The sequence below is a fragment of the Kwoniella europaea genome, chromosome 2 (genome assembly GCF_036810445.1).
Source record: "Kwoniella europaea PYCC6329 chromosome 2, complete sequence".
Lineage (NCBI taxonomy): Eukaryota > Fungi > Basidiomycota > Tremellomycetes > Tremellales > Cryptococcaceae > Kwoniella > Kwoniella europaea.
Genome location: NC_089488.1, coordinates 2,370,953 through 2,384,615, shown reverse-complemented (window position 1 = coordinate 2,384,615; position 13,663 = coordinate 2,370,953). Strand labels below are relative to the sequence as shown.

General features: G+C 44.2%; 5 protein-coding genes across 5 annotated transcripts; 3 read left to right on the top strand and 2 right to left on the bottom strand.

The window, feature by feature from the left end:
- Positions 1-436: 436 nt before the first annotated feature.
- Positions 437-2,593, bottom strand: V865_007240 (uncharacterized protein; the record flags this gene model as incomplete). The annotated part of the gene is made up of 9 exons (XM_066230988.1): positions 437-724; positions 785-1,042; positions 1,110-1,507; positions 1,575-1,709; positions 1,778-1,945; positions 2,004-2,088; positions 2,166-2,270; positions 2,328-2,407; positions 2,467-2,593. 9 exons carry the CDS (start codon positions 2,591-2,593, stop codon positions 437-439), a joined length of 1,644 nt encoding a protein of 547 aa, XP_066087085.1.
- Positions 2,594-4,517: 1,924 nt separating this feature from the next.
- Positions 4,518-5,813, top strand: V865_007239 (uncharacterized protein; the record flags this gene model as incomplete). Its single annotated transcript, XM_066230987.1, has 7 exons — positions 4,518-4,567; positions 4,652-4,698; positions 4,787-5,061; positions 5,183-5,377; positions 5,457-5,525; positions 5,607-5,670; positions 5,752-5,813. 7 exons carry the CDS (start codon positions 4,518-4,520, stop codon positions 5,811-5,813), a joined length of 762 nt encoding a protein of 253 aa, XP_066087084.1.
- A 358-nt stretch (positions 5,814-6,171) lies between these two features.
- Positions 6,172-8,769, bottom strand: V865_007238 (uncharacterized protein; the record flags this gene model as incomplete). Its single annotated transcript, XM_066230986.1, has 14 exons — positions 6,172-6,248; positions 6,336-6,444; positions 6,569-6,800; positions 6,871-6,924; positions 6,989-7,097; positions 7,156-7,180; positions 7,240-7,410; positions 7,483-7,540; positions 7,602-7,727; positions 7,798-7,888; positions 7,954-7,982; positions 8,034-8,164; positions 8,239-8,490; positions 8,575-8,769. The coding sequence occupies 14 exons, from the start codon at positions 8,767-8,769 to the stop codon at positions 6,172-6,174; spliced, it is 1,659 nt and encodes a 552-aa protein (XP_066087083.1).
- A 258-nt stretch (positions 8,770-9,027) lies between these two features.
- Positions 9,028-11,217, top strand: V865_007237 (formamidopyrimidine-DNA glycosylase; the record flags this gene model as incomplete). Its single annotated transcript, XM_066230985.1, has 12 exons — positions 9,028-9,043; positions 9,112-9,227; positions 9,293-9,345; positions 9,409-9,547; positions 9,626-9,636; positions 9,695-9,762; positions 9,831-10,018; positions 10,083-10,096; positions 10,154-10,427; positions 10,491-10,655; positions 10,719-10,892; positions 11,032-11,217. The coding sequence occupies 12 exons, from the start codon at positions 9,028-9,030 to the stop codon at positions 11,215-11,217; spliced, it is 1,404 nt and encodes a 467-aa protein (XP_066087082.1).
- An 858-nt stretch (positions 11,218-12,075) lies between these two features.
- On the top strand, positions 12,076-13,191 carry V865_007236 (uncharacterized protein; the record flags this gene model as incomplete). The annotated part of the gene is made up of 1 exon (XM_066230984.1): positions 12,076-13,191. The coding sequence occupies one exon, from the start codon at positions 12,076-12,078 to the stop codon at positions 13,189-13,191; it is 1,116 nt and encodes a 371-aa protein (XP_066087081.1).
- Between the last annotated feature and the right edge of the window lie 472 nt (positions 13,192-13,663).

Here is a 13,663-nt window from a genome sequence, read left to right as displayed (position 1 = left end):
CCATAGCATCGATCGACTGTATACGATACATCACAAGGTGATAGTTGGACCGATGCATGCAATGTTTGTGAACATTCTGCTCGAAACTATAACAGGCTTCTCAGGAATAGATCATACATGGGTTTTCATCTTATTATACTTCTTTCACTCGCCATATTCTTACAAAATCAAAGAAGATGCGAACAAAAAGGAATCGCGATGAATGTAGTTTGAAACTATATATTAGGGGTGAAATGAAATGAGAATGAATAATTTGAAAAAATGATATATATATCAATGCTCTAATTAAACTAAACTAGATGTTGAATAAATGTATGTGACTTTTAGGTTCTGATGGAATAATGAAGTTTTACCTTTTCACCGTTAGTTTTAAAGACGAATTGCTAAAACTCCATGAATGAATGGATATTGATTGACTCCATGACTAAATAGTCGATCAAGCCATATCTGGGCCAGGTTGAGCTTTCTCCTTGTGTTGGATATCCTGAGCGACCTTATCAAGACCGATTTGCTTGGCGACTCTCTCTCTTCTTGCTCTGTCTTCAGCTCCGGTGTCGTCATGGAAGATTCGGTCGACTTCCTCGAGAGAGAGACCTTTGAGTTCAGGTAAGACGAATACGGCATAGAGGAAACCGACGATACAGAAACACATGAAGACGATGTAGGTCTTCCAGGTGATGGAAGACAGCATGTGAGGAGTAACCATGGCAACGGTAAAGTTCATCTATCAAACAAACGAGTCAGTGACACTGTAGAGATCGATTGAGCCGGAAGTTAAACTCACGATCCAGTTAACAGCAGAAGAGATACTCATACCCTTAGCTCTCATATCAAGAGGGAACACTTCGGCGGAAACGACCCAAGCCAATGGACCCCAGGTAACAGCAAAGTTGGCAATGTACCAGTAAATCATAAAGACCGCAGCGTTACCGGCTCGCTTGTTGGCGTAATCGGGACCGTAGACAGCAAAGATGGCAGCGACAGTAGCGTGAGAGATGGCCATGTTGGCTGAACCCCAAGCGAGGATGGGTTTTCGACCGAACTACGTATCAAAACCCAACCAAATTAGGCATCGATTCTTATTGCCGTATAAGCAAGGTATTACTCACGTTATCAACGAATAATACAGCTGGGATGGTAAATACAAAGTTGACGATACCGACTACACCAGTAGCGAGAAGACCAATGGTATTACCAGTCAAACCGATAGATTCAAAGATGGTAGGGGCGTAGTAGATAATAGCGTTAATACCAGTCCATTGTTGGAGGGCTTGAGCACCGGCACCAAGCATCAATCGATGAAGAAGAGGTTTAGTGGTAAGCAATCTCTTGTATTCGGCAAGGGTGACTCGGAAGGTGACATCATTAGCACCGTATCGCTCTTTGGCAGCTTCTTGTTCGACCAATCGTTCGGCTTGAAGAGCTCGGAATTCATATTGGACCTCGGGTGATTCGGGAGGAGCGTGTCGAAGCATGGCGAGGTTGGTGAGACATTCTTCCTCTCGGCCTGCAAATGGGCAAGATGTCAACATTGGGTGTAAAGATGCAAAAGAGAAAGAATGCAACAGATTTACCTTTGAGCATGAGCCATCTGGGGGAGAAGGGCAAGAAGATAGCTCCGACGAGAAGGACGGCAGCGGGAACAAGTTGGATACCGAGAGGTACTCTCCAAGCAGCTTCCTTTTGACCAGCTCCGGTACCACCAATGTCTGTAGAGAGAAACGATCAAATCAGATATGTGATCTTGCCCTGTGGTCATCAAAAAGGGACAACTTACAGTTGGTACCGTATCCGATCCAGTAAGAGATTAAAATACCGAAAGTGATAGCGAGTTGTTGTAAAGCGACTAGAGAACCTCGAATACCAGGAGGGGCAAGCTCGGCGTTGAACATAGGTACAAGCATTGACAGAGCACCGACACCGAGACCACCGATGAATCGACCGACTGAAAAGTGATATCGTCAGCTCAACGTGAAACATATTGTGCGAGATGAGATACTTACCATAGATACAGGCGACGCTATCGTTCGCACCAGTTTGGACAGCAGTACCGATCATGAAAATGAGACACCATCCGGAAATCGAGTACTGCAATGGAAATTCTCGTTTAGTGAAATCTTTTCTTATCGTTGATGAGCGGCATCATCGAAAAGAACAAATCTCACTTTTCTGGAGTATTTATCGGCCAAAGGTCCAGCCATGAGCGATCCGACGAAAGCTCCCAATTCGAGAATGGAGGTCAAGAGACCTTTGGTATCGGTGTTGGTCAACTAAAGAAACCGATCAGCTTGACCCGCGAACGATCTCGTGAGTCAAGGTTGACTTACAGTAGCGAGATATCGTTGTTCGAAATTGTACATGACTTGAACCTGACCGAATACATCTTGGTTATAACCGTATAATACACCTGCACCCGTGTCACGTCAGCGTATATATCATGATAGGATGAGTGAGAGTGTAACATACCTCCAAGAGAAGCGAAGAGAGCCAAACTTAGGGCTCTACCATTTTTGAAGAGACCCCTCCATCCTGCATTTTGAGTTGCGGTGAGGAGGGCATCGAAGTCACCGCCTGCTGGTGCACCACCGCCCATTGTGTAGTAGTGTTATTGGTGTTGATGTTGAGGACGATATGGGTCGTAGATACGAGAGTTTATCTTCGATCTTTTCTTTTCGTTCAATGTAAATGTAGAAAAGATGAAGAAGAAGTTATATGGATTGAGTTGGGTTAAAGGAGTTGAGTATGAGAACGATGTAAGGTTGATATAAGGTATGGGAGTGACGTCGATGTTTAAGAATAGTAGTAGTAGTGGTAGTGGCTTGAATTACTAAGTCTGATATAGGACAGTACGTATACCTTTCTGCTACAGTACTTTGTAAGAGCTGGGTTCTGGCCAGAGAGCAATGATGTCAGCCTTACTCAGAATTTAAATTTCGAAAAATGAACATGAGCGCGTGACCAGGTGCAAGTGGAGATAATCACAAAGTTCCCCTTGGGTACCCCACCCCACCTGACCATTGACCCCATGAAAGTGAACATGCGATACATACCTTTTGATATATTTAATATCGTCAAGAACTATACTTGTTGGTTGGTTGATTATGTATGTTGTTGTTATTGTGGTAGTCTGGGGGATGAGGTTGCAAGCGATCTTGACTAGGTTGAATGATATATATACCTTCCAAATTTTTCCACTTCCCATATGCGTTACTACAGCAGTATGGTACGGTTTCCTACTATTTCCGGATCAGCCGGGGCGACAGCTACAGGCATAGGGGCACAGGGGCACAGATATAAAAATAGATGAGAACCCCCGATGACATCGACTTTTCCACATTCCTCCACATGGCTCCGAATTTTGTGCAGTGGGAGTACGGAAAGGGCAGAGTGACGTAGTTCAGCCACCGTGGCGTCAAGCAGTCCATAGCCGGTTTTAGTTACTAACAAGTCGTAACGGTGCTTACGTTACGACAATAAACAATATTCCGAGAAAAGAGAAAACGGAATCAAATTCATACATACATACATACAGTACACCGTTGCCATTCCTTCACCAAGCATAAATACAAATGCATATTTGCAGTGTGGCTTACTGCAACTTTGGTAAGGTGGCTTCTGGATGCATATATATATTGGAGACAAAGCGGGAGATATTCTAATAACGATGAATCGCATGTATGAAGAAGTGATTGCGACTCAAGATGAAACGGCCGCCGATACCCTCAGCATCCGTTCAACAAGTGCCAACATGACATTTTTCTTTGTGTGTTTGAGGGAGATGTCATCGAAAAAGGGTCACTCATTCTATCGCCCAGGTTTTCGACTGTTCCCGAAAAAGGCACTCGGCACGTTCTTGGTGTAGATGCGGCAATAGCTTCAGATTCAATTTGAAGCTTTTAGCGATTCATCTCTTTGTGCCCTTGAATGCGTATGAGACCATATAGGATCGGATGCAAAGCAGTGCATCAGGGTATGAATGAAGGAAATTCGTGTGGCGCCGGCGGTTGTCCATGTTGCGAAATATCCGAAGCGTGTGCGCGGGCGGCATTGGGTATAGGATGATGATGTGTTTTTCGTGATTGATGATGAACAATGGTGGAGGTTATGTACCGCAGACTGAAGCAGAAGCAATTGGTACCGTATCTTGGCTTCTTGGTTTCTTGGTCACTTGGCCTAGTGACAAGCTTCTGCATCTTCCCTATCCACCGCGATTCTCTTGTTGAGACTGTACGCTACTGAGCCTGAAAATTTCAACTTGGAAGAAGCTGGGCTCTTGTTTCTGTTCCACCGTGGGAGAGCTCCCGACCGATGCATCGTGGGAAAGTCGTTGTTATTCAAATATCCAGGAATGACGTCGGACTGTTGTGTATGATATACTCATGAATATCAGCTAATCAAGAGGTCATCTCATCAATCTGAACAACTAATCTGAACAAGTACACAGGAAACCTGACTCGGCGGTCGTCTGCAAGGCAAGTCAAGCGAGATCTGTAACTTTATTCGGAAAAGTATCGACGATGCCTCAGAACACATATGATCCTCCCGTGATAGTGAAAGACGCTGAGATGTGAGTTTATGGTCTTGAACATATGATGTAGTCTATCATCTACAGGGCGACTGATTCACTAATTATTGAATAACATATGTTCAGTGAGACTGTTCGAAGGTGGTTGAATGCCCGACCAGATTTATTACTAGGTAAGGAAACAAGTGATCTTACAATATCATACAAAATCAGCATACGGTTATCATTCAGCTAAATGTAACCTTCATTGTATTGATTTAGCAATCGCCAAAAGACACACTACCAACCCCCTCCTTGAACCTCTTCCCACATCCAACGCATCCTCCCTTCCACCACCGACATTATCATTGTTGGTTCCGATAGAGGGATTGAGGATAGATAAATTACGGATCAAAGTATCCACCAAAGCACGAAATGTCGAATTGGACATTCCCTTACCCTTTTCCAGTACTGATAGTCAAAAAGGACTGGGTAAAGGTGGATTTGGAAAGAAGATGGAAGATTTGGGTGAAGATGCTTTAAGACATTTTGATATTGTAAGTCTTGATTACTATCTACAAAGACAACCACCCCATGCGGATCTTGCATTCTTTCGGGTTTTTATTCATATTTGTCAAAGCTAAAATCACCTTTGTGTATATTAATTGATGATAATAGCCAAAATACCCAAAGATAGAATATTTCGAACCTCCAACATCCATCTCTGTCCTACCCGTCTACCCACTTCTATTCCTCATTTTCTTGGTGGCCGCTCCATCAGATCACGGAGTAGCGAATTTGTTCAGGGGGTTGATCAATAGGTATCTGGGGAAATGGATGATACCTGGTGCAGCATGGTTCGCAGCTGCTTGTGTGAGTGATGATATCTTGCATTACGCAAGAAAAACTGGTCTGATCTGATCTGATCTTATCACGATGTATGATATTCTAGCACCTTGTGATTGAACCGTTGATATTAATACCTAAACTGATACAACATCAGGTCCCTCTTCTACAGAGTGTAAGTCTATCCATCATCAAGTGACACACGTGGTATGACGGCTAATAGATGACGATAACTTTGAAATATTCCAATGAATAGTTCTTCTACCTGTTCGTGGTATTCTGCACAGGATACGGTGGGATCGATGCACTGAACAGAGCAGGTGAGTCATTTCTCATTCAGCTGTAAACAAAAGCATTTCGTCGATGACTAATCGTGATTCACATCTGACTCTGTCTCACAGTCATCCAAGAAAGAATTAGACTCATACATTCCCATTCACCCGATAACAAGAAATCTCAATAAGATACGCCGTACCAATATCCTTAACAACCTTCTGGAAATTAACTTGGGCCTAGGTTGGCTGGATATTCAAACCATCGAGACACTCGAAACGCCGATACCCGAGTTTCCCAATTGACTCCCTTTGCGGAAACGGCAATGAACAGTGATGATTGACTGTATACATAATATCTCGAATATAATTTGAAAATGTATATACTTATAATGTCCCTCTTCCGTTGGTCTCCGTGCAATATAGACCAACACTGCCCCTATCACTAAGTCTGGTTCTAACACTGGATCTAGTGAAATACCCTTTCTATACGAAATACAATCTACTTATCCTTATCCTTCTTCCTCAGCAGGTAAACCCAAAGCATATTTAAGCGTACAAAGTATCCATGAACGTCTCAGCAATCTGTGCAACCACATGAGGACCGACACTCGTCTGACCAACGCCTAGTACTCACAATATCAGCTGAAAGTCTATCGAGTGGACCGAGGTCCTGCGTAGCAATATGACACTTGAAGAGAATAGATACTTACCATACAAAGCCACTAGGTCACCTTTCTGATCGTTTGGAGAGGATTTAACATGTTTTACAACTTCATCCAAGTCATCTAATAATTTATCGACTTTTCGAGCGCTCAATCTCTGCGATATAGACAACACTTATCAGTACTGAACGCGACTTCTAGTTCGAATGAATTGCCTTGAACCAATAAGAAGTATATGATCTGAATATCTGCCATAGCGTATAGCGTAATAGCGTACTCACCGTGAAAGCCATATGTAAACCGCCTTTCTTACCGCCCAACGCACTAAGGTGCCAGCCCCTCTTTGACATCTCATCGCCCACAGCGTAGATATTCAACGTCTTACTAGAGAATGCAACCACGCAAGCTTTTGGGTCTCCTAGTATATACAAATCATCCGCGAAACATTCTTTGAGACCTTGGATGAGAGCTCGAGAGGCTGTGATGATTTCTCGACATGATTGGGTGTAGCCGCTTTCGCAGAAATGATGGTATCAGTATGCAAGCTTGGGTATTTGAGAATTGAAACAAAGTGGGGACTCACTCTTCTCCCATGTAATTCAAAACTGCCCATGCCCCCGCTAAGATAGACCCAGGTCTATGATGATATACATATTAGTGATCATGACTGGCGGTATGAGATATTAATAGATGAGCCTCACCTAGATCCAGCCATTGAAGGACTAGCATAAACACCTCCCTCCCAATCAGTCATAATGTAATATTGATATTTCCTCAATTTCGGTGAATAATACATGATAACCGATGAGCCTAGATATCATCGTCAATATCACCATCTATCCGAATTAATGGGCCGTTCATTACAGACCTTTAGGACAAAATGCGTATTTATGCTGTAGACGAATTATTAGCCTAAATTATCAAACCAGGAGCGACGGTTTGTCAGACTTACCGTATCACAACTTATACTTGTCACTCCCTTTACTCTAAAATCAAAAGGTTCTATATCCGATCCGAAACCAGCTTTCTCCATAAAAGGCAAGATGAAAGAACCAAGACAGCAATCTACATGTAAACCGATATTGTATCTTCTGGCTATAGCAGCTAAAGAGGGGATCGGATCCTAGTAAAGTAACCATACCAAAGCATTTGCTGTCAGTGAGTTAGGCATGACGAAGGGGAAGTGGGAACTCACAATAGCTCCGTCTGGGTAGTTCGGTGCCGACCCCACCAACATGATGGTATTTGGATTACTACCACCATTATATCAGCTTGGGTATCACTGTGAAAGAGAGGAAAATGGAGCAAGCTCACATGGCACGTTTCATAGCATTCACATCCGCCCTTCTAGTCTCTTCGTTGACGGGTACGACGTGCAACTTGATCTTGAAATACTGGGACGCTTTCCAGAATGCCGCGTGAGCAGAAGAGGGGATGATCCTGCGAAGTAGAGTCAGAAGTGTATCAGATACGTTGCAAGGAGATTGACTGAGAGGTGGTGATTACTCACATCTCAGGTCTAGTTATGCCCTTTGTATCTCTAGCCCAATCTCTATATGTCTTGACTGCCATCAAGATAGATTCCGTCCCTCCCGAAGTGGCTACAGAGATTCCATCGAAACAATCAGCATCATCTCTCAGCGGCTCGGCCAGTTCGAAGACTCACTTGTACCTGCACCATCTGGTCCGTTAAACCTGATACATACATCAGCAATGCTTCCATTGTTAAGTTGTAACATGACCTACAGATTTAGTACCATACTGACTACCTCACTTTCCATCTTTCTGACCCCGGGGAAAACATCAGGATGAAGTGGGTTCGATACCACGAATTTCGCCATTGCTTCGTTGATCACTTGATTGAGCTCTTCGCCGCCCTGATCATACCCAAGTGTAGAAGTGAGTATAAAGTCAGATAAAGCGTTCCGTTGAGTGGTGAACATATACATACATGATATACCGCTCCGGATACCCGTCCAGCATCCACATCACCTCTTTCCAATTTCTTCAAATTGGTCCATTCTCCCTCTAACCAATCTTTACTCCTACCTTGTTCAGGTAGCTTTCTGACCGTAGTTAACGTTACGCCATCGGGGTATTTGGACGGGACGAGTTTCTCCCTTATCTCACTCTGTGCTTTACCAAGCTCTAATTGGAGTTTCGCTTTGGAAGAAGGAAGCGATAACATCAATCGTACTATGAACTGCACCATTTTACATGAGATGTCAGCTGCAGCACTTTTTACCTGTGTTCATGCTTGTGAGGATGCTCTTGAAGACAAGCTTACACCTTGTATCTTGTCCTTGATCTCATTGGCAGTGCCCACTATACCTCTCGCTCTGACATGTCTGAACGAATCGAGAACGACGTATCTCAATAACCAGTAGATGACGGCGATCCGAGCAAAGGTGTTGAACCGCCTTGTGTATGGTTCTGTGCGAGCTTCGATCCTGGCCATTGTCTGTGGATGTAGGATTGGCATGATGTATGTTGTATAGATGTGATAGATTATCTGATTGCCACCCAAAATGAAGAGAGAAGAGGAAGGAGTCAAACTTTGAAAGTTATGACTGGTCAGATGTTATCGGAGGTAAACCGAATGAGATCATTCCGTACATATGACGTGCCTGAGCACAGACCGCGCGCGCGCACACACACACAGGTGACGATCATCAACATCAACATCAACAGATTGTACACTATCCACAGCTTAGAAGGTAGTCATAGAGGATATATAGAGATGCCTGAACTACCTGGTACGTTAGACAATCACTCACACGTGAACCGAGAACCCAGCCGAGCTGATTCTCATACTTTGTCCTAGAGGTCGAAAGAGCCCGTAAGCTCATCCACGAGACATGTAAAGGGTACAAGATCAAATCGGTCGATTCGGTGGAAGACAAGATCGTATATACCGGTGGAGACGATCACAAGAGTTTTGTGAGTATCTACACTGTATCGGTGTCATTTAGCTTGACGCTCATTGCTAATATGTGTCTAATTAGGCTAATGAAATCACTGGACGAACCATCACCGGATGTGAGAGGAAAGGTAAAACGTAAGTCATTCGTTGGATATATAACGAGCATGATCATTTGAAGCTGATCGGTCATACCATTAGCTTCTGGATGACCCTTACGGGAAAAGGTAGATTCCCAGTCATGCATTTCGGTATGACAGGTATGATCCAACTTAAAGGTCAGGAACCTACTTGGTACAGAAGAAAGCCTAGAGAGAGTTCTAAAGTCTGGCCACCTAGAGTGAGTGCTTCACAGCTAAGAAGACCATACCGCATGACATCGTGTATCTAGCTGACCTGATGAATATGAATGTGACAGTTTCATAAATTGTCAGTATGATTGACCTCTCCTTTCACTGTGTGATTTGACCTGATCATCACATTCTAGCGTACTCAAACTCGAACCTCAACCTGGTTCAGTAGGTGACGAGCCAGTAGAACTTGCTTTCCTTGACGGTAGGTTCCTATCTCAAATCACATAAATACAATCAATCCCTTTATTACTGATCAGTTCTCGAATATAGGTCGTAGACTTGGCAGATTGAGACTTCTTCCTGATCCCGTTACATCCCATCCGCCCGTTTCCGCATTAGGCTTTGATCCAGTCCTGAATCATCCCACTTTGGACGAGTTCCAGAATTTGATAGCCAAGAAGAAGGGTACTGTAAAGGGGATGATAATGGACCAGTCATTCAGCGCGGGCGTGGGAAACGTATGTCGTTCCCATTGTGTATACCAAGTGTCGTACTGATCATAGAATCCGCTTTGCTTATCAGTGGGTAGCAGATGAGTAAGTTTGAATACCGTCAACCCAAAGCTGAACGTACTAAGCCTAAATGTGATATAGAGTCCTATACCAAGCTCGTATACATCCCTCCTGTCCAGTCAACCACCTTTCTCCTCAGAATGTCAAAGATCTACACTATCAAATTCGAGCCGTGCCCCTCAAGGCTGTAGAGGTGAATGCGGACTCTCGTCAGTTCCCTGAAGACTGGCTGTTCCGCTGGAGATGGAGTAAAGGGAAGAAACAATCCAAGGGGAAGAAGAAAGCTGAAGAGATCGACGAAGAGGGGGAAGAAGCAGAAGAGATCAAACCTGCAGGAAAGGACTATCTCGCTTTGGTATGTTCATTTATCCCATACCAAAAATCGCAGTACTAAGTCTGAGAATAACACTTTGTCCAGCCTAATGGTAAACCCGCTACGATAACGTTTATAGAAGTTGGAGGTCGGACTACAGCGGTCGTAGAGGAATTGCAGAAAATGCCTGAAGGAGTGGAGATTAAACCTAAGATAAGTAAAGGTGGGAAAGGTAGTCAGAGTAAGAAGAGGTCGAAAGGGAATGACTCGGTAAGTCTAATTTGAGATTTGAGAACCTTTTTAAGCCAAGAGCTGATATGATGCTCGTTATAGGATGATGGATCTAGTGGAATTACATCGGATGATGGGAATGAGGCTGAGGTGACAACACCTGTCAAAGCTACGACCGCCAGACAGAAATCAAGATCGAATAAGAAGATCAAAACGGAGGATGATGGATTTATCCAAGATGTGAAAATAGAAATCGAAGAAAAGCCGAGCAGAAAGGTGAGCCATCTTTGCTTATGTTGGGATCAGCGTCATTTGTACTGAAATGACAAGTTCTTCACTCTCCCTCTGTTACTACAACCACGACTCTCGAATCAACCCATGCTCTACCCTTTTTCTCCCACATACTTGAGTGTAGCCTCGAAAGTCCACTTCGAGAAGAGAGACAGACCCTCCAACCTCCACTCGATCCACAAACGGCAATCCACGAAAGTCGAAACTTACGGCAAGATTGACCAAATCCCGTGGCAAGGGCTCACAGATAAATTCAGAGGATGAAGAGGGGTCATCGGATTTATCAGATTTGCCTTCCGAGCCAAGTTGAGCATGTAACCTTGATTGTACTGGACAAGGCTCACGATATGGTCCCATCGCTTCGGCAGCTGACATGGAGATGTCAAATCATGCCTCACCTCTGATTCCTTCTGGAGGTAGATTGATCTATTTCATAGCATCACAAGAGAAGCCCCACAAGGGTTCGTGGCTGGGTGAATGCTTCACCAAGGAAGCCTTCAGAAGCTACTCGCTTTCACTCGATCTCTCACTTTCATGCCTACTCCTCCCGGTGTTGCCTGATCTCGGCTCATCGCATGTGATCCTATAGTCATCGTGATCAGTGCTGACACCACTCACCAGCGCGACCCTTCTCTACTGATCCTTGGTAGGTGGTACCCAGTACCCCTGGTCTTGAGAGGAGCATCTCACACCTGAAAGGTAGATTGAAGTGACTCACAGAGGTCGTTCGCAAATCACAAAGGGGCCTGCCCCGGATTGACTATTTCAAGCCATTTTAAACAAATGCAGTATCGTACCATATTTGTTTCATGTTTGTCACTTCTCTAACATTGCCGCGTACTGTATCTTGAATCTGATCTTCCTCTCCTCAAAGCATTGCATAAAGTCTAGACTGCTCTTGAAAATAATCTCCTTTCATTTTTGGTTCATCCTTTCATGGTGACAGCATTCCGACACGCGTCATATCCATAGTCCAACAGTATGTCATGTCAGAGTTCATGGGTTCTTTCACGCAGTACCCTTTTCGCATATAAGTAACCGCTCACAAGATATTTGGCCACAGAGATCCCAAGATCGTTTTATTTACCCCTTTGACAGCACATCATAGTATTCGTTTCTCTTAACTCATACTATAGCTTCAAAGGCACAGTTGGCTCTTTACCCTACGATGGAATGCCTCAAACAATGCTGGTCAGGCCGAAGCAGGTCCAACAAACCTCGAACTGCTAAATACAACCTACAATCTCTCATCGAACAGGGCTCAGATCCGGAGCGAACCAACGAATCAGTCACTGGGCCGTATTCCGCCACTACCGCCGTGTTGTATAGAGGAGACGGCCCGCTTGACGGGACAGATACCAAGTGGACTTTGGGCCTTTTACCAAAGGATCAAATGTCTGCCGAAGCGGAGAGGTACTCATGGACGATCCGAGCTTTTGAAGAAGACATCAAGAACCTTGAAGGAGTGGAAGAAGGATTGAAAGGACCTATAACAACTTCGAGTAAACTCATTCGTACGTTGGACCCTCACGTGCATAAACGATTTCCACGTGGATGCTGTATGGGTTTCTCAAGAGGGGCAGGTGATGTCTATACCGAGATTGGAAGCCCATCGCATGGTCTAGTGGAGATCATGCCCTGGGTTACAATCATGACTAAGACAGACGATATCGCCGCTCTCACCACGGAGAATCGTTTCCCTTTCCATGCAGATCAGTACAACAGGATCTTAACAGGCTATGAATATGCTGTGCCTTACTCGAGAAGGAAGTGCAACAGTACAAGTGAAGCTGATCCAGTCCAAGAGAGCTCTATTCTGGAGAGCCTTCTACAAGCTGACGAGGCCGATCCAAGAAACGCTCAACCCCCAATGTTGAAAGTGACGTTGGCAGGGTATCAAACCTCTGATGATACCAGAGAACACGATACCTACGATTTCAGATTTAGTTTGGCGGATGATGTTACGGAGGGAAATCAGAAAACTCAGCCATCGGCTGATACTGATTCCATAACATTCAATAGCTTCGAGACTAAACGTCAGATTGAAGAGCACCTAAAAGCCCGATCATCCCAATCACAGATGGTATTCACGATCATCCGACCTTCAGCCTTTTTTGGTAATTTCTATTGGCCTCCTTATAAGTTAGACTATCCATGGGGACCAAGTGGAATCCCAATCAACGGTTCAAGCATATTGCCACGTCTGATATCGGTCGAGCGGCAGCTGAAATACTCATCGCTGGATCTCAAGAGGAGAGATTCAGAAACAGAATTATCAATCTGACCGGTGATGATCATACACCAGATGAAATCAGGAAGATTTTCAGAGAGGTTAGGAATGTCTCCTGGGAGGATCCTGAAAAGGATGTTGAGGTTGGTACAGAGTTAAAGAATGCTCTCGATGTGAGTGGTTCTACCTCCCTTGGATAGAGCATGAAAGACTATATGGAGTTGTTTATCATACAATATTTCACAGACTATCAACGTTCATCCTTTTCAAGGCACTCCGGAAGAGACAAGAAAGCTTTTCCCCTGGGTAAAAGACCTTCCAACTTGGCTGGACACAGAATTTCACGCAGGAACGTTCATCGGACAGCTAGGAAAGTCAGAGTCATATTGAGCGAAACTCAGGTCCATGCATTGTGCTTCTCAAATAGTTCTTTCAGTGGCAATTCGGCTTATGAGCTCATCTTAGTCAGCAGAATCTCGATAATCATAATGCTGCTACGGTCAAGCAAAGGAGCTTTAGGAGACTT